The sequence below is a fragment of the Megascapheus bottae genome, chromosome 5 (genome assembly GCF_031878675.1).
Source record: "Megascapheus bottae isolate mThoBot1 chromosome 5, mThoBot2.hap1, whole genome shotgun sequence".
NCBI classification, from domain to species: domain Eukaryota; kingdom Metazoa; phylum Chordata; class Mammalia; order Rodentia; family Geomyidae; genus Megascapheus; species Megascapheus bottae.
In genome coordinates, this window is record NC_143513.1 from 27,796,981 (window position 1) to 27,824,905 (window position 27,925).

At 43.0% G+C, this 27,925-nt stretch overlaps 1 protein-coding gene across 4 annotated transcripts in view; it reads right to left on the minus strand.

Moving 5' to 3' along the window:
* The window catches only part of Cobl (cordon-bleu WH2 repeat protein), a 210,663-nt gene extending 187,264 nt beyond the window's left edge, over positions 1–23,399 (minus strand). For 2 of the 4 annotated variants that reach the window (XM_090332848.1, XM_090332845.1), the window contains exon 1: positions 23,150–23,397. In XM_090332848.1, the coding sequence (XP_090188974.1) occupies positions 23,150–23,190 (41 nt within the window). In that variant the 5' untranslated portion in view covers positions 23,191–23,397. Of the gene's footprint in view, positions 1–23,149 lie in introns of all 4 variants that reach the window. The other 2 variants (XM_090332846.1, XM_090332847.1) reach the window with 2 other exon arrangements.
* Between the last annotated feature and the right edge of the window lie 4,526 nt (positions 23,400–27,925).

The following is a 27,925-nucleotide window of genomic DNA, read 5'->3' on the forward strand; positions in this document are numbered from 1 at the left end:
AAGGACTAAAGAAGTTAAAGTCTTGGACTCTCTTCAAGATACTGCTGAAGAATGAAAACACAAGCTACCGATTGGGAGTAAATAGATGGGAAAATCTAAGACCCAGTAGTTGTATCCACATTAGAGAAACAAAGACATAAGGCATAATACAAGAAAATCAGCGGTTTTAAAGAAGATTTTCCTACAAATCTCACCAAGAAAGACATATGAACAGAAAGTATGTGAAAGGTACTTGACATCATTAGCTCTAAGTCATGCAAGAGTAAATAATATTCATTTAACTTTTACAAAATTTGTTCAATCCAGGTGTCCTTCAGGGTGTAGACCCAGAGCATCGTTGATAATATTACACTGACTGATGTGATGTCACAGGATTTTTGGGGGTGTCAGTTGTGGGGCTTGAACTCAGATCCTAGGCACTGTCCCTGGGCCCTTTGTGCTCATGACTAGCACTCTACCACTTTTTGAGCCACACTGACACTTCTGGTTTTCTGATGGTTAATTGGAGAGTCTCCAGGACTTCCTGCCCAAGCTGGCTCTGAACTGGGATCCTCAGCTCTCAGACTCCTGGGTAGCTAGGATTACAGGAGTGAGCTCTGGGTGCCCAGCATTGAAGTCACAGGCTTTTCCTGCAGCCCTCAACATGGTACATGTCCCTGTGACCTCAGACTCCACTGCTTCTAACCCTGCTGTCTTCCTGGTCCCATATTGCGTGATGTACTGGGCCATCCCTGGGAGCCCCACACATTTGCCCCAGGAAACCTGCTCACTTTTGAGACTATAAATGCCAAACAGCACCATGTCACATCAGCAGACGTGCTGCATGGGTTTCACAGACTATAATACAGGCTTCACTGCTGGGCTGCTCAGCAGGTGCCCTGTGTCCATAGTACTGTGGCCTCATGCCTGCATCTACCACCCCATCATCCACCCTTAACAAGCACACACAGTGGGCATGCTCACACATAGTGGGAATCCTCACAGAACCTGGCATTTCTTTGAAGAAAAAAAAAAAAAAAAAACTCCAGCAAGCAAGAAAATAGCTGGAGACAGCAGTGACCAAAATAAACAACTAGAAGTACTTACCTTCAAATACCAGGGAAACAAAAGGAGGAACCTGAACGTATGAGTCCCACTTTCAATAATAGATACCAGGGAAATTATTGTTTCTCTTTTGCTTTTCAGAAACATAAAGACCTAACTAGTGTTCAATCTTATAACACCATTTGGCTTTCACCATTCCTATCTCTCCTCCCTCTATCTTTCTTTTGGCCCAATATTCTGTTTCCATTTTTATTAACCTTATTGCATACAGGGCCTATGCCCAGGGCCTTGGGTAAACAGGTGGGATATAGAAACAGGAAGATACCCTTTAAGAAGGCATTGGGATGGGAATGCTCCAATCAGCCACAACCTCAGGGTGGGTGGATTTCCATCCGAGTTGTGAGTCAATAATGGTTAAAAGCTCACTAATGCAACAAACACACAGGTATCAACCAACTAGGAGATACAACCGAAAGAGCACGTCACAATGCTGGCTGTATAAAATCATGGGTTCTTGGCTACCTTTAAGTGCCACCAGCCCATCTGATTTCTTTTCAACTGAAATCTGATTGTTCACCTCTGGAAAACTTGGGTTCATAAGGGCTGGGCAAACTAGAAGGCCATACCAACTGGTCATGTGGCTCTTCCCAAGCAGAGATCATGTGAAATACCAAAAGTCACAGCCCAGGGAGCCACTAGAGAAAACTTTGCCCATGCCATTAAATAACTGGTTCTCAGTCAACCCTTTAAATCTTGTCTTAATCCAAAGGTAAGCCAAACCTCCAAAATAAACATGGACACAAAGACAAAAGGACTTGTGTTGTCAAACTCAACTTTAAGCTTGCCACCTCCCATCTGGAATCTTTCCAGGGCATGCTGTTACCCTGGACTACCATTCCTCAGAACTCAGCCTTCTCACCTGTTTGCTTCAGGAAGGCTGGTTACTAAAATAATAACATTAACTACTAACATAGTGAACGATTATCCTGCAGATGTCTAGCCTATAAACTGATGCAATTGTCAGGGAAATGGACCCTGCAGTTTTTTAAAACACTAAACATGAACTGACCATAACACTCTACCAGTCCATTCCTAGGCATTTACCCAAAGAAAGGGAATGTATGCCACATGGCTATATATGAGTACTCACAGTGTCTGCCAACTAAATAACTATGGGTGGAAAAACAGACAGGCTATGGAAAATGGAATACTATCTACCAAGAAGGAATGAACCCAGAATGTGCATAGGCACAGCTGTGTGCACACTCATACACACAAGCATGCATATGCACACTCACACCAACACACATGCACACGTACACACATGAATCCACACATTAATTCACATCTACACATGCATACACAAACACATGTATGCATACATGCACACACATACATGCACGCACACAAACACATACATATATACACAACCCACACACACACACACATACACTGAACAGCAGGGAAAGAGAATGATGGACTGCCCAAAATCATGTGAGAACTTCTGGTGCCAGGTGAAAACCTTGTGTATCTTGATCATGATAGTTTCAAGACTTTGAACATAGATCAAATTTGAGATTCATTAAATCATATGCATTAAGTGGCTGAAAGTTTATTAAACATAAATATACCTCAACTTATACCTCAACTCAAGCAGTGTTAAAAATTCAGCATACTTCTTTTTCAACCACACAGAAAATAGCTTAAGAAAAACAGCAAGAGATATATATACCATTCACGAGAACCAAGAGCAAGGAAAAGTACAAAGTTATTCCTACTTGGTTAGGGGTAGTGGCCCATGACATGTGCTCTCCGTGGGTAAGCTCCAGTCTGTAGTAATCCACCTGTTTTCCATGCTTCCAGAACCACTTTAAGCCAAATATGGTTGCTCACTCTCACTATTCCAGTACTTAGGAGGCAAAAGGCAGGAAGATCTTGAGTTTGAGGCCAGCCTGAGCTACATAGCAAGAAATTTGTCTCAACAAAACAAGAAACCCTCAGGTGCTAGTGGCTCACACCTGAGATCCTAGGGACTTAGGAAACTGAGATCTGAGAATACTGATTTGAAGCAAGTCTGGGCAAGAAAGAACTCTGTGAGACTATTAAATATGTGGTATAGTGGTTCAAAGTGGTAGAATGATAGCCTTGAGCAAAAGAACTCGGGACAGGCTGGGAATTTGGCCTAGTGGTAGAGTGCTTGCCTAACATGCATAAAGACCTGGGTTTGATTCCTTGGTACCACATACATAGAAAAAAGTTGGAAGTGGTGCTGTGGCTCAAGCAGTAGAGCTCTAGCCTTGAGAAAGCCTAAGGTCAATGCTCAGGCCCTGAGCTCAAGCTCCAGGACTGGCAAAAAAAAAAAAAAAAAAGAAGAAGAACCCAAGGACAAGACCAGCACCCAAGTCCAAGTCCTACAACCCAAACAAAAAGTTTTAAATAAAACAAGAAACAAAATGAACAATTACTTTTGGTCTTTTATCTAATAAATGATTTCTTCTTATATTTGCTATTACTACCTTCTAGGTTCTAACTAAACCAAACACTCTTGGGTGGGGGGGTCCCCGAATGAAATCCCCTATAGATCTAGCATGATCCCTGAATAAATATGGTCTCCACTCAGTTGTGCAGAATTAAAATTTTATGCACATTATTTTTTCAATAGAAGTTAACTGAAGTATTTATGCAAAATAAAAATACCATGCAATAAAATGGGGCCAAAAAGTAATCCTATGAGTTCCAGAACACTCTCAATCAGTGGCACTGCGGCTGCCTTTTGGGGATGCTGCTGCTAAGATAGGATTTTTCTGTAGGGTCAGGATCTGTTCAATAACATAAACAGGATCTGCAGAGAACAGAGAGGAGCAGGACACAGGGCCACGGATCTACATTCTTTTTAACTGTCGTGTATCTCTTGAATTCTGAAAACATTAGAGATGCTATGTGTGAGAACTCTGAGCTCCCTGACCTGTGCTACACTTGATGCTTCCAATTTCAGTTCAACCTTCTTAAAACTATGTCAAGAGCCTGACAGTCCCACAGATGTGTACATTTCTCCACACTTTTTCCTTTGCTTTTTGAACATCAAAATAAACTTGCATAAAGCTCATGTCCACTTAAATGAACTAATTTTGATGGGATATTTACAGCACCTCCACCCTAGCTGGCTCCATATGCCTGTAAAAAGTGTCATACTTAAAAACTACTTCAGCAAAATCATTTCTGAGAATGACTGTCATAAAAATAAACCAGACATATCAGCCCCACCCAGCGAATAGAACTAATTGATTCTTCTTTTCAGGTTGCTCTTGAAGCAGTCTGTACATACTTTTATGACAGTACCTGTCATAATTTATTTATTTAGCCATCTATCCTTGCTCCTACATTATGGGCTTATACACACACACCACAGTAATTTTAATTACTGCTTACATATATATATATATATATATATATATATATAGAGAGAGAGAGAGAGAGAGAGAGAGAGAGAGAGAGAAAGAGAGAGAGAGAAAGTCAAAATGAGTGTACAAGTAAGTACACATCTGAAATTTCAGCCAGCTGCTGTGAAGGCACAGGTAGGATGATCTCAAGTTCAAGATCAGCCTAGGCAAAAGCAGTCTTAAAACAATTAATATTCTATCTCAAAATTAACAAAAGGATTAGAAGTATGCCTCAAGTGGTAAGAGTATCTGCCTAGCATTTGTAATGTCCTGGCTCAATCCCCAGGACTATCTGAACACACGTACACACACACACACACACATATATACACACCCCAATTAAATAAATTTTACATGGTGGTATAGCAATTAAACTGGATCTTATCATTTTTAATGTCCCATAATATAGAAAGGAACATGACAGAAACCTAACACAGACACAATCATATATATATGATTTTAATTTTAATTTAGAGTTTGTCCCAAGATGGAAATGATTGGTTGAATGAGAAAAATGAAAAAAATTAAAGCTTGGCTCTACATTTATTGTCTTTTTCAGTTTTGTATATCTTTTTCAGTTTTGCTAACTGCCAAAGCATCATTACTTTCTTTTTACAGAAGTGTTAAGTATCTCATGTGTTTTTTTGATTAACAATGTAAAATAGAAACTTTTTCACAACCTAGTAACAAAATAGGAAAACAACCAGATAACTGACCATAGAGTACTTTACAGAAGGGTTTTTGTCTCAAGGTGAAAGCCCACAAAGCCTTCCTGACCACTTGCAAGCCATTCCAGGGAGGTGGCTCAATACAGCGAAGGGGGCTCCATTGTCTTTCCTCAAGCAACTTGGATGAAGCATGAGTAAAGCATATTAAAACCTAACTTTCCACTGGGTTCCTGTAATCCTATTCAGGATGCTGAGATCTGAGGATCACAGTTCAAAGCCAATCCAGGCAGGAAAGTCCTCGAGACTGTAATCGCCAATTAATTAAATACTAAAAAGACAGAAATGGAGCTATGGCTAAAAGTGACTTTGAGGACACAAGCTCAGGGACAGCAATCTGGCCCTTAGTTCAAGCCCCAGGATCAACACAAAAAACAACAAAAAATAAATAAATAAAAATAAAAACAAAACCTTCTTAGCCTATAATGCTAGCTACTTGAGAGGCTGAGAAGAGGAGGATCACAGTTCAGGGCCAGAAAAGGTTATCATGACACTTCATCAGGAAACCTGCTTCAGAACCATGTGAGAAAGCCAGTCATACTCTAGGCACCTAATTTTAGGATAATCTGATACACAGGGATGGAGAGCTACTACTTATATCATTCTCCAATCCGGTCACCTCTCTGACCAGGCTGCACAGCCTTCCACAAACATGCACAAATGCACGTGTGCAGGCTCATGCACTTGAACGCACACACACACACATACTCATGGGGCTGGGCTTTCTTAAGACACTGAGAAATGCAGTGAGGCTGCTGGGCAAGGTCCCATGCCTACAGTCTGGAAGCTGTGGAGTTGGCTGTTAAGGATTACAATCCACAGAACTTTCACAAATCCATCCCTCCAAACACTGCCATGGAAGAGAAAACACTGCTCTCAGCAGTGCAGATAGCAATCCAGGTCCTGTTTCTCTTCTCTTGTCTGTCCTTCCTGTTTCCTAATGTTTCAAGTTTCAAACTGGGTGTGGGGGGTCCTGACCTATAGCTTGTCTCAAGCAATGCTCATGAGGGTATGGTGGCTCTCGGTCTAGGGGAAGGTGCTCAAAGAAGAATACATACATCTATCTATCTATCTATCTATCTATCTATCTATCTATCTATCTATCTATATATCTATTTATTTTACCAGTCCTGGGCTTGAGCTCAGGGCCTAAGCACTGTCCTCGGACTTTCTCAAGACTAGCACTCTACCACTTGAGCCTCAGCACCATTTCCGGCTTTTTTCTATGTATGTGGTACTAAGGAATCGAACCCAGGTATTCATGCATGCTAAGCAAGCATGCTACCACTAGGCCAAACTCCCAGCCCGAACACATCCTTTTAACAAAAACAGTGCCTAAGAAAGAAGTGATATATAACTTTCTGTGGACTGGTATGAGCCCTGCAACCCTGGATCAGCTGCTCCACTGCTAGATTCAACAGCTCATTGCCAAAATGGAGACCATAATGGAAACTCACTCAAGCCTACTCAAGTGCTGAAACCTGTACAAAGTATTCATTGCTTCAGTGGTCTTTTCTAGCTCACAATATATAAGGGTATTATTCTTGGGTTTCATCAAAACATTCAAATCCTTTAAAGCTCCAGGTGAACAGTCTAGTAGCAAGAATACACAGAAAGCTCAAAAAAGTAACCCCTATCTCCATCTTCCCTTGTATGTCAATAACCCAATTAGTAAATGGGAAAATGAACTGACCAACAATGCTCGAAACTAGTAATACAAATGGCCCAATACATGAAGAAATGGTCAACATCAATAATAACATAGGAAATGCAAATCAAAATGATACTAAAATTCCACCTCACTTCAAGACAAAATGCCTGAGAAATAACAAATGTTGGCAAGGATGGAGGGGATAGGAACCACAATACATTTTTTGATGGAAAGTTAAGCTAGTATAATCACTATGGAAATTTAAATTTACCCTAAGAGCTAGCAATACCAATCATGGGCATTTTCTGGAAGGAATGCAAGTCAGGATATAATAGAAAGCATTCACCCATGTTCACAGAAAAAAAAACAGATCTCCTACACCTCATGAACAGATCAAGAAAATGCAGTACACATAAACACAATGGAATTATTCAGCCCAAAAGAATGGAATTGTGCCATTTACACAGAAATAGATAGACTTGGAAACTGTCATATTAGGAGAACAGCTCTTGCTTGGGATGTAGGCATCAGGAAGAAAGAACAAGACAATGTGGGAAGGAGAAGAAGGATGAATATAGACAGAACTGTTTATATAAGTCTGTGAAAATGGAACAAGTCACTTTAGTGAGACTGGTTTGGGAAAGAAAGATTTTCTTCCAAAGAATAGAACAGTGATTCACTCCTGTTTCTATCATAAAGCAGAGAAATTCCTTAAATGTCCACATCATAAAATGCCACTAGTACTTCATTGTCACACTCTCCCTCTAACCTCACCTGGCATAAGATTGATCAAGTCACTATTGCTTCTGCTTTCTTCCTGTGCCACAGGCTGATGTGACATGGATGTTATCATAAAAAAAAAGAAAAAACTTCCTATGTAGTCAGTCAGTTCATTGCATGTTTGTCACACTGTGGATAAGACACACAGATCCCAGGTAAGGGGCAAAAACACAACCTCCACATCACCCATCCTCAGCCCAACTCACTGGACTCCCTTCTTTCTTACTTTACTCATGTACACAGCTGTGCAGGCCTTGGCGTCCTCCACCTCACCCCTCCGTGAGCATGTTCCAGTGTGCGTCTGGAAGACTACTGTGCTCAAAGGCCTGGTCACCACCCCCTGTGTATTGCTGGAATACTATCTGAATATCCTCTTGGATGAATAGGACAAATTCATCCTCGGGAAATTCTGGAAATGAAGAAGTTGTGAGCCCATATCCCCCAAGAACCGCAGGACTGCCCCCAGGACCACCTGAGCTCCTGCTGCTCCTATGTCCAGCCAAGTCTCCCCTCTACTCAGCTTAGACTAGGGAATTTCCCCATAGGGATCCCAAGATACTTTCCATGTGTACTGGAGAAGTACGAGGCTTAGCTCTGTGATTACACCACAAGGTTAGTACGTAATATAGCTGCCCTTGGTCATATTTCTCCTACCCCTGGGTTCTTATTTTCCAATGGGCAGTGTCCTAGAATCCACCCATAAGTCACTGCAATGAGTAAACTGGGATTACATACAAGGACATTAGACTAGGACTGTGCCTGATATCATCAATGATCACAGGCTGGTTGCTGTTAGGGGGGTGGACCTAGGTCTCCTGCTATTTTCTCTTTCCATCTTGCTGGAACTCTTGTGATCCCTGGTTAATTACATTCACAGTCTTCCTTTCCTGGACTGGAGGACGGTCATGTCATGCTTTTTTTGGATCAAAAGTAACTTTATGCCTGGCGTGGTGGCTCATGCCTGTGATCCTAGCAACTCAGGAAGCTGAGATCCAAGGATCAAGGTTCAAAGCCAGCCCGAGCACAAAAGGACCTGACACTCTTATCTCCAGCTAACCTCTAGAAAATGGAAGTGGGGCTTGGCTCAAGAGTAGGGCAGTAGCCTTGAGCTGAAGAGCTCAGGGACAGTGCCCAGGCCAAGATCAAGCCCCATAACCCACCAAAAAAATCTCTTCCTAGTCTACAGTTCTTCGGGATGAAGCCAAGTACTGCCCACTGCAACTTGGCCCTAAGACATGCATCTTGACACCTAAGCCGCATGCTGTTCCTCAAAGCCAACTCGGACAAGGCCCACCTTGCCTCCCATCTTCAAAGAGTTGCACTCCTGAACAGCCCAGCCAGGGCATTCCTTCTGTTACTTTGACTGGTTATCAGTTTGGGCCCCTGTCCTGTGATCTCCAAGTAGAGTGGCTGCCCATCTCTGCAGCCTCATTCTGTGCTAGAAGGTGCTCATGGAAGATTCATCTATTCTCAGCCTCATATAACAAAGGCCAAGCTTTGCCCTTACCCCTCTTGAACATAAAACATGGTAGAATTACATGAACAAAGCCAACAGTTCCCAGCAGTTCACTCTGATGAGAAACTCTAAGACAATTGTCCTAGTCTATTTTCTAATGCTGTAACTGAGCACCAACAGACTGCTGGTGATTTATAAGGATCACAGGTTCATTTAGCGTAACAGCTCTGTTGGCTGAGAAGTCCAAGGTCACAGACCAAAATCTGCTGAGTACCTTACTGGGTACATCTCAACATGAAGGAGAGGATCTCATGGAGAGAGAGTGAGAGTGCCAATCCAAGTCCCTTCCTCTTCTCACAGAGTCACTAATGTCATTCTGGGGTCCCCACTCCTGTGACTTTGTTTAATCCTAAATTCCTCCAAAGCCTGATCCAAATGCTATCAACATGTAAGTTTCCAACACATGATATCTAGGATGACACCTCCAAACCCCAGCATTATACCATCAAAATGAATTGACAGTTTTTCCCCATGACAGTCAAGCTTTCAAAATAAGAAAACTTAACCTGTCTGTTTCACAGCTTGATCATGAATGACTACTACCATTTTACTACTGCTTGAGAAGTCATTGTACAGGCCACCAAACACAGTTGTCACAACATATGACAGACAATCTCCTGCCAGGCAGTTGAGACTCATTTTCTTGGCATGTTTGAAATTACTGGTTCAACATAATGCTAAAACTATGACAGGAACAGGCCACTCATAGGGATTGCATTGTTGAAGCAAGAGGTTATTTCCATTACTGCCATGGAGACCTGAAGTTCAAAAATGAGAATGTCTTCACAGCCAGATACTGATGTTTCCCCACACCTCTCTTAGAAAGTGAATCCAGTATACCATAGTTTCATGTTAAATGCTTCTCATATCCACTTGTAGCAAGGAAAGTTGTGTATAAATGCATTCTGCCTCTTTACACAAGCTGCAGCATAAAACATAGTTGAGTGTAACAAGGAAAATCTTTCCTCCCAAATCAGCAATCAAGTTACCAAGCCAGCAGACTTTCATGTCCAAGACGAGGCAGCCCAGTTGGGGGACAGGGAATTGGGGAAGGGGTCATCCTGCATCCTGGACAGAGGAGCCTCAGAAACACAGGCAGGCCAACTTCTTACTCTCTCACAGATGTGACATAGAGACCTTCCTCAGTTACTCTGCTGATTCAACTCCAAACACAGAATATAGAAATGTCCTCCAATCTCTGGCTCATTCTGTTTGGGTCCTTCCTATATACTTTTCTCCAGGAAACCTACAGACTTGCTCAGTGTTGGGGGGGGAGGTTGTTGTTGTTGCTTTGTTTGTTTTTGGCCAGTCCTGGGCTTGAACTCGGGGCCTGAGCACTGTCCTTGGGCTTTCTCAAGGCTACTACTCTACCACTTGAGCCACAGCACCACTTCTGGCTTTTTCTATGTATGTGGTACCAAGGAATCAAACTCAGGTCTTTGTATATACTAGTCAAGCACTCTACCACTAGGCCACACTCCTGGCCCCTTGCTCTGTGTTTTGAACCAGGTAATAACATTTGGAGAAATCATCTCTTGCTTTCCTTTTTTTAATGTTCTTATTTGGATTTTGATGTATTTTTTTTCCAGTGGTCTGCAGACTTCTCAAAGAAAAGAAAAACAAAACAATGAAAAGGACAGCTCTGATAAGACATCTAACTGATTTTGTGTTCAAACCAAACTGAGGCTTATTTTTATACTTATTTCAGTGGGCAAAAGATGGTAGGCAGGTACTCTGGGATTCAAAAGAAAGACACTTGGTCCTTCAGGCCCAATAGAGATGTAGGGTAGCTTGAGAGTAACTTGGTAAGAAAGGTCCACAAGCCCAACACTGGGGAGATGAGATCCAGTCCTCCTTAGCCCTGACACCTGCTAAAATGAAAAGACTGCCATGCAGAAGTTGATCAGACATGCCATACGCTGAGATGGCACAAGGTGCACTTGCAGCCAATCACTAAAAACCTCCTCAGTCCTATTACACTGTCTCTCACACACCATCTGGTTCCCTTCCAAAGCTGAGTCTACAACATCTGTTCAAAAGCAGTTTATGAATATATTTTTTTTATTAATGCCTACTGCTATTCTTTATGGCGATGACATATTTCTCATCCAGACTGATAGTCTGTTGGGAAATAATAATAAAAAAAAAAACTAGAATAGGAAACTACTGTGTGTTAGGCATGCTATGTGATTCTTTTGCTTCTGGTCTAATTATCTCATTATCTCTGCAATCGAAGTAAGTGCCCTTAGGAGGGACAAGGAGGCCAGCCAACTCCTCCCAGTGACACAACTCTCAAGGGCAAGATGCATTCGCCTTCCCACCCACCCCATGTTCGGTAGACCACACTCTCACCACAGAAGTGACCAGGGAGCCACAAACCACAAGTGTCACTGGAACAAGGCCTCTGTTCCTGGCCCCTGGCCCCCATGTCAGCAGCTTCTTGTGGTACAAGGGCTGCTCCCCAATTCCCTTCAGCAAAAGGAAAGAAGGATATAAGCAAAACATTGTAGATGTCCTTTTATAAAAAATTACCTTGCAGCAGAGCCTAATGGCTCATAAATCCAGTAATCCTGGATACTCAGGAGGCTAAAATCTGAGGAGATTCAAATCAGTCTGGGCAGAAAAGTCTATGGGACTCTTATTTTCAAATAACCACCAAACATGTTTTCATGGCAATGAAGAGTCAACATTATAAACAATTTATGCAAGTAAGTACACAGTCCTCCACCTCGCCTCACAGGCATTATTAAAGCCAGCATAGCTGAAAGGCAAGCCATCCATTACTTCACACTAAACTCCTCAGGTAAAGCCTCGTCTCTAATGTAAGAATCCAGCATCATTTTGAACTCAGAAAATGAAAAGACAATTTCAAGAAAACATTTGAAGCTGACTCTTAACAATACACACTTATAATCCAAGTTACTTAGAAGGCAGAGCAGGAGCTTCCTGGTCAGCAGCCAGCCAGCTGAGGGAAGTGAGAGGAATAGAAACGTCACTGTGGCCCTGTCTCAAAGAATAGGCTGGACATAATAGTAGTTCAAACCTATAAACCCAGCTATGTGGGATTAGGAAATAGTAGAATTGCAATTCTAGGCTAGTTCATGTACAGACCTAAAAATATTCTGAAGAATATCCTAAAGCAAAAAATCCCTAAATCTAAAGGCTGAAGGTTTAGCTCAAGAGATAGAGCACATGCTTAGCAAGCACAATGCTCTAAGTTCAAACTCTAGTAAAGAAGGAAGGAACGGAGAGAGGGAGTGGAGGGAGGGAGGAAGGGTTAGACAGGCAGTTATATCCTTCTACCTTTGCCTATGTTACTTATACCAAGTAGTTATCACAGATGAAAGGATTCTATGCAAGTAAAACATGAAGAGAGGTAAATTATTTTGCTTTGGTGAAGGCCAAGTTAAAAAGTAATGGGTTGAGGGAGGTGATGTGCGCCTGGACCCTCAGAGCACCAAAAGCATGAACAGGGCAGCTCAGCACTGAGAAGCCCAGAAGCAACTCTAGTAGGGTGCTTAGAACAAGGAACATGAGTAGAGGATGAAACCGCAGTTTCATCCTCTGGACAATGTGGATCTTGAAAGTCCTGGAAAAGCTCATGTGGTATTCTCAACTTGGTGCTACTGGGGGGTATAAGAACCTGAAAGAGGTAAGGTTAGGGCAAGGTGAAAGGAAGTTAGGTCACTGGGGACTCTGGTGGCTTCCAAGCTGCAGCATTCTTCACCATACACTCCTTCACTACGACCTAATGTGTTGTCACAGGCCCAAGAGCAAGAATGGACTGAAACCTCTGACATTATGAACCAAAAATAAACCTTTCTTCCTCATAAGTTGATGACCACAGGCATTTTGTCGTAACAGGAAACTGACTAATATGAATGAGAACCAGTGGGACTCAAAAAGCACATGCAACATCAGGATCATATTCCACCAAGTGCCTCTAAAGTTCCATAAGGCTCTCCTCTCCCTTCACAGACAGTCTTGGCCAGAAAGACATCAGCCCTTAAAAGACCCCACAAATATCAAGCACAACCTTACCAATAGAGCTCATAGAGAATGGGCAGGTAAAAGAATCACCCATGGGACTGGGAGAAGACCCGGGTTCTATTTCTAGGTACCACATACATAGAAAAAGCTGGAAGTGGTGCTGTGGCTCAAGTGGCAGGGCACTAGCCTTTAGAAAGCCCAAGGACAGTGCTCAGGCCCTGAGTTGCAGCCCCAGGATTGGCAAAAAATAAAGAGTCACCTAGCTTACCCAAGAACCATACCTCAGTCTGAGTTGTCTCATATCAACCCCCCAAAAATGCAATTAGTAAAGCTGTGAGTTAGGGTCCTGCAAAGCTTCTGCTCTGAAGGAAGCTCATTTACTGGGCAAAGCAGAGCTCTGTGTTTTCATTAAATGTATCAGCATAGACACAGTGAGCTGAGTCACATCCAGTACAAAGAGGAGTCTTTTCAGTGTTTATGAATTCATAAGCCAGGATCAAGGCACAACCGGTTGCTGGAGAAGTGGGAATGTCTGGGTTTGACTCCTACTATTAATCCATAAATGCTTTCCCTATGTACAACTACTGGGTTTGGAACTTTCCCACCAGCATTACATATTTACTTACACAACTGGAAATGCCCTAGTATTATGACAAATAGGTGGCAGGAGAAGGCTCGAAGACTAGAAAGGAATCACAATGATGCTTATAAGCAGACTGTTTCTGTAGCAAAATGCTGCTCAGAAAGTAGAGTGCTTTTGTTTTCTCCTTTGAGAAAAAGGTCTAGCTGAAGAAACAGTATTATTTCAAAAAATAAGAGTAAAATATTACGGCAAAGTAAAAACAAACTAGGTATAAAGAAATGCTCTAAGTGGAGCCAACTCTCCAAATCAGCATTCATTTATGTCTGTGAAATTCCCACACTCATTTCACCCCGTATATTTTCATCCAATATCAAACATTATCTAGAAGTGAGCCAGATGCTGGTGGTTTATGCCTATAATCCTAGCTACTCAGGAGACTGAGATATGAAGATCATGGTTTGAAGCCAGTGAGGGCAGAAAAGTCTGTGAGACTCTTAATTCTAACCAACCACTAAAAAGCTGGAAGTGGGACTGTGGTTCAAGAGGTAGGGTACAAACCTGGATTGAAAAAAGCCAAGTAAGACTGCAATGCCCTGAGTCCAAGCCTCAGTACTAGCACAAACATACCCAGAATTGGTAGAAGACAGCCTTATACACTTTGAATAGCATGAGGAATTCTCAGGCTTTGGTAATCCAATTAAAACTATTTAATCAACCCTTCTATTAATTACAATAAAATATATGCAAAAAAAGAAAAAAACTATTTAATCAAATCAGATGACTCAGCACACATCAAAACAGGCCTACAACGCAGTCCCCATGAACATGATGTTGTTAGGACAGTAAACATTACTGTGACATAATAATGACTTAGGCACCAAGTAGAAGGCATAATCCTTCCCTACCACCCCAAACCAAGTCAACACAGTAATTAAAGTCAGCAAGACAGAAGAGCAGATAGACAGGTGGGGGACTGTTGGCAATGACCTACTTCAATGGCAAATGTCGAGGTTCTGACTACAAGCAACCTGTCTCTTTCCAACCTAATAGTTTGTTTAATGAACACTGGTGCATTTTGCTCTTAATTAGTAGGGTTCTAGACAACAAAACTATATTTAGAAACTAAAATATTAATTACCAAAATTGTCACTCCCTCCCCCTAGGATTATTTTTTAACACAACTTCTAAATCATTGAGTGTAGAAAAGCACTGCTAGAAGTCTAGCACTGTTTAGAAGTATAGGAATCTGTTGCTTTGCCACTGATAGGAAGTAGCCCCCATCCCAATACCAGACACACACACACACACACACACACACACACACACACACACACACACACAGAAACAAACAACTGGGAGAGAGAGAGAGAAGATGAGAGAAGACTATGAGCAAACACTGGTTTTCCCCATCAAATTCCTTAGCCTTATTTTGCTATTTAGCCACTTAATTGCCTAGTTACTTAGGTAACTGCAAAGTCGGTACACTGGATCTTTATCTTCTTCTAGTTCTGACACTTAAGCCTCAAAAACTAATTAAGATGATGTGCTTTGTAAATGTTTCTTGTCATTTTGGTCCAAATCCAGATCCCCCTGCCTCCCTGTGCCAACCAGCAGGAAGGCAGGAGACTCTGACTTTCTCCATGTTTGGTCTAGGGAATCCTCTCACCCATCTATCCAAGTTGGCACTCACCATGGACAAGGAGTTAGTATGGCCCGAATAAAGAGAATGAGACATGGTAAAAAGCAAAGCACACCACTACTACCTTGGTGTGTCAGTCATCATGCACAGATGGGCAATGCCTGCTCTGTAGACTCAGAGCAAGGCTGAAGATCTATACCATGTCTGTGCTCAGAACCTGGCACGGAGACTATTATCAGAAATGCCAGCTATCAAGTGGGGTGATGCTGGCTCATGCCTGTAATCCTACTTAGGTGGCTGAGATCTAAGGATCACAGTTTGAAGCTAGCTTAGACAGACAAATGCATGGGACTCTTATCTCCAATTAACTGGCAAAAAGCCAGAAGTGAGACTGACTCAAGTGGCTGTATCAGTTTTAAGGGACAGTTCCTATGCCCTGAGTTCAAGCAAGCCCCAGTACTTGCACAAATATCTATCTATCTACCTGCCTATCTACCTTTATATAGATTCATAATATATGTGTTACATTTATATATAACACATACTTTATATATTATAAATATATATGTAGTTAAATATAAACAATATATACAATTTTATAACATGTGTTACATTTATATATAACACACACTATATATTATATATACGAAGTTAAATATAAACAATATATACAATTTTATATATTCTTCCATGTGTATGTATATACATATTACATATATATATGTGTGTGCGTGTATATATATATATATATATATATATGTTTTAAACAGAACTGTCCATAGCCTACATTAGATTATCAGTACACTGTGGAGCCTGGACCATGTCTGTTGCATTACTCTCTGAACCAACTGAGGACAGTTTGTTTTATAGGAGAGCCTAGAAACTGCCAGAACATACTTTCCCAAGACAGCTGAGGAACTTCTCAGGACACTGGCAGGATGAAGAACTACAAGCTCACCATGGCCACCTGCCACATCCCCCCAGCTCACTTGTGCCTGGGTACTTCCTAGCCCTCACCAGGTTGAAAATAAGATCATATTGGCAGATGGCTCTGTTCCCCTGGTCTTGAAGCCGCTCTTTAATGAGACTTATAATTATGAGTAGACCAAGGAGACACGAGAGAAGGGTGACAAGTAACATACACTGAAAATCAAAGAGCTTGTGTCCCCATCCTCCCCACTCCTGAGGCAATTCTGAAGAGGCAATTCATTAGACCTGGCCAAACGACAGACGAAAGAACCAACCCCCTGATCATTCCACACCCCAATACCAGTCTAGACTACTCACGTGGACTTTCAGTTGAGAGAAAGACTTTTTCTTCTCTTGTCACCATCATGTTATGGCTCTCAAAATAAGGCATATGACACCTCTCATTCGTAATGAACAGGGCCGCCTTATTGCTGGCAGGCAGAGCTATCTGTTAGGAATAGTTCAGTGCCAGCTGATGTGTTTGTTCTCATATAGTCTGGCAGAAACAAGATAAAGTAGCAACTTAAGAAAAAAATCAACTTTTGGAACGAGGGATCTATCTTATTCTGGAAGAGTTTATATCATATGATTTTAGAGCATGTGAGTCCCTAAGACATAATGGAGAGTTCACTTGTTGAATTCTATCTGTGGACCCTATGCCATGGACAGATGACACAAACACAAATAAAACAGATGGCTACCAGAGCTCAGAATTCTTTTTTTGCCAGTCCTGGGGCTTGAATTCAGGGTCTGAGCCCTGTCCTTGGACTTTCTCAAGGCTAGATCTCTACCACTTGAGCCACAGCACCACTTTAGGCTTTTTCTGTGTATGTGACACCAAAGAATCAAACCTTGAGCTTCATGCATGCTAGGCGAGCACTCTATCAATAGGCCATACTCTTGGCCCCCAGAGTTCAGATTTCTGTGAGAGAACAGGCCAATATGAAGTCATGGTCCCAGGGTAGGTTTCTGATAGAGAAAAAGCTTAATGATGGGAGGGGTAGATGCCAGCAAGCTAGTCACCCCTCTTGAGGTCTTGGAAGGGAAGTTCTACTACAACCTGAACAATGGACTAACCATTCTAGGAAAGAACCAAAGACTTCCATGGAAGTGTAGGAGAAAAAGAGGAGGCAGAAGGCAAGACTTCTGGGTCCAGGGAGACTGAGAAAATACTAGGGTAAAAGTAAAGCAGATAAAGAATTCAGTTCCTCCTCATCCTGTACGAAGGCCACTGTTAAGTGTACTGGGTACTCTCCTGTATAGTGCAGCACTGACAGGGGGGCATACACTCCTTGCAGAGAGTATTACTAGACAACTCAGGGCTTGGTCCACTGGCAGAAAGAAGCCCCATCAAGAAGGCCTCACCCCAACGGGTAAACTTAATCTTGACTGACTCCCCTGCACAAGGGCCCCTATATTCTCACTCTGGAGCCAATGTTCTTCCCATTCACTCTCCCTGTCAGCCTTTGACAAGAGAAAAGTCAAAGTCAAATAGGATTAACAAATAAGCAGAACGTATTCTGAATCAGGGAAATTGCCTTGCCTGGCCCAGATGAACCCAGATTCCCTTAAGATACTGGGTGTATGCCCATCTTCAGATGTGCTTCCTATGCTCTGTCTGGAAGGAGTGTTGAACTTTTAAGGAGAGGTCTCCTCATCACCTGAATGATGATCCTCAGATCTCAGCCTCCTGAGTAGCTAGAATTACACGCATAAACTGCTGGCACCAGACTCAGGGAATAAGGACTCGTGGCTTAGCTGACATATCTCTACAGATTATGTCATTTGTTTTCAGAACTTTAAATTTCTCTAAACCAATAGAAACCTCTCAAATCAGCATCCCTAGGTTTGGTGGATGTGGAATGAGGATCTACTAAAGAATTTATATGAAAGCATCTGTGACTTGGAAGGTGCTTAATCAAATGAGCCTAAGAAGAATATACTCTGACACTTGATCTTAAAAATGTTTTATTTACTTTTTTAGTAGAAGAAATATTGGCTGAAGAATTTTTTTCTAATTAGATTTGGCTTATTAGTGATAGGACCCTGGCCAGGTGCCAGTAGCTCACACCTGTAATCTCAGAAGACAGAAATATGAAGGTCAGGTGAAGCCAGATAAATTCAATGAACTTTTACCACTAATTTACCAGTAAAAAGCCTGAAGTAGAAGTGTAGCTCAAGTGGTAAATCTCCAGGCTTGCCTGAAAAAAGCAAAGGGAGACTGTAAGGCCTTGGGTTCAAGCCCCAGTACGGATATTTCAAGCAAAGAAAATGTACAAAGATACATAAAAGCTTTCATTGTGCCATGTAATAATCAGACAGGGGCTGCTACAGTACAAGGTAAATGGAACCCATCACTATAATTAAACAAGGCATACAATTCACAGGGCTCATGATTAAACATACACACAATTCCCTAGTAAACATTTCACTTAGTCAAATTCTAAACGATATTTCAAATTTGTACATCTTCCATGAAGCCACTATTTTGATATCAATTGTTTTCTGTTCATTTCTTAAAACTTTAATCAACTAAAAAAAAGAGAAATGAAAATTATTCACAAATGTAATAACAAAGTACAAAAGGCCTAAAACTTTAAATCAGTCATCATGGTATATAAATATATCCTATAATAAATGCTTTCTTACTAATTGTGGATGTACACTTTGGTACACACAAGTTATGATTCCATTTCCCGGGTCTCTAATTAAAGAGGACACCAAATTAAGACCTACATAAATGAAGGTGGTGTCACCTCTTCAGAGTCACACTACCACCCAACAATTATCTGTTCTCTGCATGCATGAGAAAAGGGCATGAAACATGGCCTACAGGGGCCTGCAGACTCAATGCCAGAGGCATAGGAGACAACATTCTACAAATATGTTACATCAAATGTTTTATCACCTTGACGCAATTACTGTGAAATCATTTTTTTTTTAAAAGTTGCATAGGGTCACTTGATTTATGAGAAATCAAGTCAGAGAAATGTCTGACTCCTCCTACTAATAAAATTTACAACCACAAAAAAATTAAGTTCCTAGATATATACATTGGGCAATCCTTAGTCCCTAATTTTGACATTAGATAAACTGCCAAAACAAGAAGTAATTCCTGCCAGGAGTTTGGCCTAGTGGTAGAGTGCTTGCCTAGCATGCACAAAGACCCTGGTTCTATTCCTAGGTACTACATACATTGAAAAAAGCTGGAAGTGGTGCTGAGGCTCAAATGGTAGAGTGCTAAGCCTTGAGAAACTCCAAGGACAGTGCTTAGGCCCTGAGTCCAAGCCCAGGACCGGCAAAAAAAAAAAAAAAAAAGTAATTCCTAAGTAAAATCTCTCTAAAACAGCTGGAAATCACTAGTAAAATTAAATCTAATGTAATTATTACATTTATTTAAAAGCAAAAATGTCCTAGGAGGGGCCAGGAGTTTGGCCTAGCTGTAGAGTGCTTGCCTTGCATGCACAAAATCCTGGGTTCCATTCCTTGGTACCACATACATTAAAAAAAAAAAAAAAAAAAAGCTGAAAAAATGTCCTAGGAATCTAAATTTCCCTCTATGGTCATAGATATTGCTATTTCTTTAATATCTAAACACTTATGAGAGATTCATACAAAATACAATTGTGGCTATCCCAGGTTACTTTCAAGAGGTGTAGGCCTCTATGCATGATATTTTGTTGGCCAATGAAAGATAGGAATAGCTTAAACTACTATCTTAGCTAAGCATGGTGATACACACCTGTAATCTCAGCACTGGGGGAGGTAAAGGTAGGAGGATTAGAAATTCAAGGCCAACCTGGGCTACATAATGAGGGTTTGTCACACACAAAAATTTATTCATTTTAATTATTTTCTTCAAATTATTTATTGTTCTATTAGGTTATTAAATACAAATTTGTGCACAGAAATGAATAATAGGTTTAGCTACATGAAGATAATTTATTTTTTCAGAAACAAACTACTTGTACACAGTTCTTGATTAAATTCCCCTGCTGTTTTGTCACTTGTCTTTCCTATTCCACACATTAATGTCTTTCTTCCATAGAAAGGTGCAAATAACTGCCATCCTCCAAATTTCCAAAACATCTGTCTTTTATTCATACATTGCACATGCAAAATTCAGGCCAGAGTTCTACGACAACTACTAACAAATGAGTCCCACAAATAATAAAGCAGATAAACAAACATTAACAGACCCAGCATAGTCTTAAAACCTCACCCCAAAATGATTGACCTTCATCTGTGTCCTAGAATATTCTATCAATTATTACATTTCACACTAGTCCATTTGAACTTGTAAACAAGTCTGACTTGCTACTGTCAACTCCTCCTTTCCAAAAGAATAATTTATCCAGATAGTCTTTAAAACCAAGTTATCCTTTCTGTGTGAAATTACTAATAAAAATGTGATTTCCACTGAAGTAAAATTTGTCTTTTTGTTCTTAATAAACATAACTATTAAGTATCTGCTATTAACTTAGGTGAATTAATTCTGTCCAGTCCATTTGTCCCTTCAGTAATCTTAAGGAAAGGTCCTACAGGCCGTGTTTTAGAATAAGTAGTCTCCTGAATGTATTGTGCCAGAAACAGCCGGTGAGAACCTACGATGTGGTGACTCACAACTTAAACAACAGAAACAACAGCAAATTCATTGCACCAGTTGTTCATTACCACATGGGAAAAGACAGCTAGAAAAGTCTACTTTTATAATCATCAGTCTTTGCAGTATGGAATAGAAAACCAATTTCGTTCAAGCACATTGCAAGTTCTGCCCATTCTCAAGGGACAAAGAAAACAGTCATTTCAGCCATAGGCCAACAGTCCAACTACCCCAATAATAAACAGCCAGAAATTTCACAATCCTATCTACCCTCTGCTAGGAAAGCAGCACACTAAATAAATAACAAATAAATGTTAAAAATCTACTGCCATTCATTTCCTCAGATTTTAACACAAATTGCTATTAAACTTCTGAAAATTTAAAACACACTGATATTTTTCTGAATCCTCCTGTGAAGTACTGAGGAATAGTAAATAATAATAATAATAACTCAGAGTAATAAAGGTTAAAGCAGTATGTCTACATCTGTTGGTCAAAGATATCCTAACAAATCAGACGGTGTGAATTCGAGAAGTGAAGAGTCATTTCAGTAATAACAACTTCAAGCTTTGCGATCAAATCCATGAGCAAAGTCCTTTAGTTTCCCTTTGTGGTTCCCGCTGAAGGGCAGTCAGTGCTCCCCAATTTTGGAAAAAGGCAACCAAGTACACCTCTTGGCTACAGGTCAGCAGGCTAGAAAGAATTATTTTCAGTTCTCTGACTAGACTTCTTTATAGATACTCCTGGGACACAGTTTTACTGGCCTCTGAAATGCTTGTCTTGTGTTTAAGGGGACAGTGACAAAATAATTCAGGTAAAAACATATACGTTCATTTTATAAACTGTAAAAGCCATGGATTTAAAGGCAATTCTGTTTTGTGATTTCACAGGTTATTTGCGGATGCCCCATTATCACGAAATAAAGACTTCACATTTATTTTCTTCAGGGGAGTACTTGTTCTAAAGGAATTATATAACTCTAAGTGCACTATAAAAAAAAATCCAATATTCCTCACTTTCTGTTGGCTTTAAAGGGAGGTGGCTGCTTTTCATTTTTTATTTCATTAACATGTAAATGCTCAAAAGAGGCAGTTGTTGGTTTTTTTTGTTGTTTTTGTTAAGAGTCGAATGAAAAACCTTTTCCACATTTGGGCGACACTCAATCTTGGGACAGGGTGAGTCAATGGGAGCTAACTGCAAAAGAAAAGAGATTTGCTGTCCTCAGAGCTGCCTCCTACAGAGCTGGAATGGAAAGTGGGCCCTCGGGTGAGCAGGTGCAGGGCCCACCCCAACTCATTCCATTGGCAATAGTCAACGCATTTGCTGGGAAGAGCCAGAGGTCTGAAGTCCCCAGTGCACGGGGGGCCGCAGGGAGGCGGGCGCAGCGGACTGAGGCCTGGTCCTTCTGGGGTGGGCACGCATGGGCGAGGTTCTGCCTGGCTCAGGCCCTGTTGACTAGCACGATTGTTCGTTCTGTAGCAGAGCAGCTGCTCTTTCGTGAAGTTTCGTTCCAACGTGTGCCTCGGAATCCCTACCCGTTAGGTGTGGGTACAAGTGGAATGCCCAGGACAGGAGTGGCAATCTTGACATCCAGGTCCCCGGGGCCATCTGCAGTTGGAGCGCAGGTCCTAACGCTGGGCTCACAGCACTATTAGGGGAGACCCCACAATGGAAGCCTTCCCGAAAACCTGCAGGTAGCTAGCGCCTTCCACACACACACACCACTGAGCCCTCCGGGCTTTGAAGTCAGGACTCCCCTTCAAGTGGCGCGGGGGACACGAGGCCACCCAGGCCCGAAACGGGAATCTCCAACTCCGGCAAGCCGGGATGGCGGCCGTCCGGACCCCCCGGACCCCCCCCCACACACACCCCGGCCGCCGCCTCCCCGGAGCTGCAGCGCGAGCCCCGGCCGGCGGGGACCCTGGGGGCTGCGAGAAGGCCCTGCGCGCCTGGACTCCCACCAAGGCCTCCCGCACACGAACACCGGAGAGAGTGCCGGGCCCACACGGTTACCTGAGCAACGACCGGGCGCCCCAGGCGTCCCACCCTGCCCGCCATCGCCCCAGCCCGCCGCGGGGCGCGCGGGCCCGAGCTTGGGCCCGGAGACCGACACCCACAGCCGGATCGCACGAGGCGAGCTCGGCGTTCCGGCCGAAGGAGACCCCCTCCCCCGGACCCTCTCCCCGCGCCAGCCTTCCCCGCCGCTTACCCGCTGGGGGGCTTGGCCGCCAAGGCGCTCGGCGCCTCCATGCTGCCCGCGGGCCGGCGACTGGGGCGCTGGCTACGGCGGCCTTCGTCCTCATTCACTTTTTCCGCGCTGACCCATCGCCCTCCCACGCGGGGCCGGCGGAGGACAGCGGCCGAGGCAAGAGGACGGAAGCGGCTGGGAGCGTCCCGCGCGGGCGGGCGGGGGCGCGGGCCGAGCGGGGAGGGGCTGGCGGCGGCGCGGGGCGGGGGCGCGGCGCACCTTGCTCCACGCGCCCCCGCCCCGGCAGGCTCCGCCGTGCCCCCGCCTCCCGCGCCCCGCCCCGGAGCACGGCCCCCGCTCCGCCCCGCTCCGCCGGGCGCCCGCGCGCGCACGCGGCGCTGCAGGCGCGTCCACGCGGCGCGCCCCCTCCTGGGCGCGGGGGCGGAGGACACCTGGGCTGGGCGGTGACCCCCGGAAGGGCTCCTTCACCTCCCCGCGCTCCCAGGCTCTTCCTGGGTCCCCAGAAGACGTGCAGGCGCCTCTGGGTGCGTGGGGTGGGGTGAGTCCGAGGCGGCCGGCTCCTCCCGGGCTGGAGAACACCTGGCCACCCGCGGCTGTGCGGGCTCGGGGGCGCCCGCAACTTCAGCAGGAGAAGCGAGTGTCACCGAGGGTTCAGTGCAAGCCGCCCCAGACAACCGTGATCCGTGCCTCAGATCTAGTGTGCGGGGTGGCCAAGTGGGGCTCCGATCACTAGCACTGTAAAAGGGAGGAGGAATGCAGGGATTATTTATTTTGGGGTGTGTGTGTGTGTGTGTGTGTAAATGCTGGGGCTTTCACTCAGGGCCTGGTCGCTGTCTTTGAATTATTATTATTATTATTATTATTATTATTATTATTATTTACTTAAGGCTAGCGCTCCCCCATTTGAACCATAGCTCTACTTCTGACTTTTTTTTTTATGATTAATTGGAGATTAATTGGAGAGGACTTTCCTATGCGGGATAGCTTCGAACCTTGTTCCTTGGATCTCAGCTTTCAAAGTGGATAGATTTACAGGCGCGAATTCCTGGCTCTAGTCCAGGGATGTTTGTTGGTTTGTTTATTTATTTTTTTTTTTAAGGGATGGGGAGAAAGGGATGAGGTCCTGTCGAATCTGAAACCAAGGAGGCTAACCGTGTGACCTGGCCATGTCGAAAGTTGGATGAACTTTTGAGTTTGACAGTCTGGTCTAATGGAGATTACTGCACACTACTGTCGCCCTTCTGGGGACAGCCCAGTGTGGACAGATCCCCGGATGCTGGGACAACAGAGCAGATCATATCCCTGATCACCCAATCCCACACTGTTATAATTCCACCCCCAAGGAAGTTTGAGTGTGTGTGTGGGGGTGGGTATTAAGAAAATCTGGCCATCAAAAATGAAATTATTTTCTGGCTGCTAGTGTCTCAGTCCTTTAATTGTAGCCACTCAGGAGACTTAAACGTGAGAATCATGGTTCATAGTCAGCTAGGGCAGAAAAGACTTTCCAAGGAATTACTTAAAACAGCAACAATAACAACAAAGATGGAAGGGAGCTGTGATGGAGCACTAGTCTTGAGCAAAATAGTTTAGGAACAATGCCCAGACTCCTGAGTTCAAGCCCCAGAAACACACACACACACACACACACACACACACACACACACACACACAGAATTTCCTGTGGTTCCAAAGACTGGAATAAAGAGAGAGAAAAACGTAAAGGATCCTGTAATTGTGTGAAGTAGATAGAAGCCAGCCTGAACCTTTCTCTTTCTGATCCCCAGCTTTCACTTTATTCAATGGTGAAGATGTGTGTAAGTACAAAACTGTAAATCCTACCACAACTGGTAGACTTAAGAGAACCGCTAAACTTTCTGTACCCAGGTGAACATTACTAGACCCCTACTACCCAGCTATCCTAATTCTCCAGCCTCTAGCCTAGGGTGCTCTTGGTCCATACCCTATGAGCTCTGCCCAGAAACCATCTCCATAGGACAAGGTTTTCTCAATTCTGCCTTCTAAATCACATACTCAACCTTGCCTTGCCTTTCCTCTCCAGGTTCGATTTTCTTTTGAGCATGCATCAATGTATTTATATAAACATTACATATATAAAATTATATTTTTGTTTTTATGCCTCTATCTGTAAAATGTTACATGTGTGTATGCATTGTACTTATATGAATAAGGAAATACAGAGGAATATATACATGGAATTAAGATATATGCCTTAGTACGTATCATACTTAGTGCTCTGTTCATGTGTTTGTAAGTATTGTCAAGCATCCTCTATCCATCCACCCCAAGCTGTGTGGGTGCTATATACATGACCAGGACCAGGTAGTGCTAGCTAAGGAGGGAGAGTGAGAGGAGAGGGTGATGTCAGAAGGAGATCATGACTCAAGTACTTTTTACTGTATGTATGAAAACAAAATGAAAGCCATTACATTTGTATTAAAAGGAAGAGATAGAAAAAGGGTAATGGAAGATGTAAATTTGACCAAAGTATATTGCATGCTTGATGAAAGTGAAAAACAATTGTACAACTAATGTACAAGAGTGTGTGTATGTGTGTGTGTGCATGTGTGTACTGGTACTGGTGTTTGAACTCAGGGCTTGAGCACTGTCCCTCAAGGACCTCTTGATCCACACCTCCACTTCTGCCTTTTTGCTGGTTAATTAGAGATAAAAGTTTTACAGACCTTCCTGCCTGAGATAACTTGGAACCTTGATCCTGAAATCTCTAGCTCCTAAATAGACCTATAGGCATGAGCCAACAACAGAAGAAACTATACAAGGAAAACAGAAACTGGCAAGAAGAAATATGAAACAAGAATTGATGAGGGTCTGCTTGGCACCAGTGGCAACTAATCCAAGCTACTTAGGAGGCTAAGATCTGAGGACTATAGTTAGAAGCCACCCTAGGCATTCAAGTCCAGGATACTCAGGAGACTGAGATGTGAGGATCATGGTTTGGAGCCAGCCGGGGCAGAAAAGCCCAGGAGACTCCATCTCCAAAAGAACCAGCAGAAAAAGAGGACTAGAAAGCCAGGTGCTCTTGGCTCACTTTTGTAATCCTAACTACTCAGGAAGCTGAGATTTGAAGATCATAATTCAAAGCCAGCCCGGGCAGGAAAGTCCATGAGATTTTTATCTCTGCCAAACAAAAACAACAGCAAACACAAACACACACACAACAAACAATCACGCACAAAAAAAGAAAAGCTGTGGTCTGAGTCGTAGAACACTAATCTTTAACAACAACAACAAAAAAAATCCGAACACACTCCCTGAATTCAAGCCCTAGGACTGTCACAAAAACAGTACAAGCTAACAAATGGAAAGAAGAGCCAGCCAGCAAAACCAAGCAAGGGGGTCAAGGACTAAAAATATTAGGTCTCAGTGAGGTGGGGTATCCAAGAAAATCAGTCATTTAACAGGTTATTCCTTTTCCTTTATATACTGCCTAACTTTTAGTATGGCAAATAGAATAAACACATTGATCACACCAATTCAAGGGGAAAGCTATTCTTTGCTGAGTGTTCCCTACAGGGACTTTTAAATGTTCTTCAAGAAAACAAGAGTTTGGCCTAGTGGTAGAGTACTTGCCTAGCATGCATGAAGACCAGGGCTCGATTCCTCTGTATCACATACATAGAAATGCTAGAAGTGGTGCTGTGGCTCAAGTGGTAGAGCGCTATCCTTGAGGAAAGCCCGAGCACAGTGCTCAGGCCCTGAGTTCAAGCCCCAAGACTGGCAAAAAAAAAGAAGAAAAGAAAAGAAACCAGTTTATCTTCAGATACTGGTCATCAAGTAAATACTTCATGATCATGCAAACCTCCAGACATATTCTGATAAATATTTTTAAGTAACTCTTTAAAAGAGAGGGACTTGCACAATGTAACCTTTCCACCTAGAGAATGCCTTCTAGGTCATATACATGATGCCACTGAACACAAGGTGTCCTGGATACAGCTCTTAAAACCTTGCAATCCTTGCACAAAACATGTCAGGTGCACATTTTTTCCCATTCACCATAGAACAGAGCTAAGCTCCTGCTGGTCTTTGGTACCAAGCTTATAGATCGTTGTACCAACTGTAGCTGGTTACTCTAGCTGCAGCTCTGGATTATGGCAGTATTCATTCCTGAGCCAAGAAGCAAGAACTGCTGCCAATCCTGAGCACCACAGAGAAGGATGCTTGAGAACTTTCCCATCCTCCTCCTTTGCTCCTTCCTCTCCTCTCAGGCTTCACCTTTGCCCTAACAAGTCCACCTGGAATTTCAACAGTGCACAACCAGCCCCAGTGCAGAGTGCCTGGGATAGCCCTCTCTGAAATCCATCAGAAATCCATAAAAGACAGGGTAGAGGCTATTTGGCATAGAACAGTGTTTCCTGAGTGCCAAGATGCATTGGGTGTTTCTTTCTTTGAATCTTGTTAAAAATGCAGATCCTTACTGAGCTCTGGTGGATCATATCTATAATTCTAACTATCCAGCAGGTTGAGATCTGAAGATCAAGGCTCCAAAACAGATCAAGTAGAAAAGACCATGAGACTCCTACCTTTAAATTAACCAGCAAAAAGCTGGCAGCAGAGTATATGGCTCAGGTAGTAGAGTGCCATCCTTAAGAGGAAAAGCAATGTACAAGTACAAGGCCCTGAATTCAAGCCCTAGTAACAACACAAGAAGATAGATAGACAGATCAATCCTGCACCACTGGCTTTGCGTGACATTGGGGAGAATGATTAGGGGGAAGCCATCTACTGCTACAATGT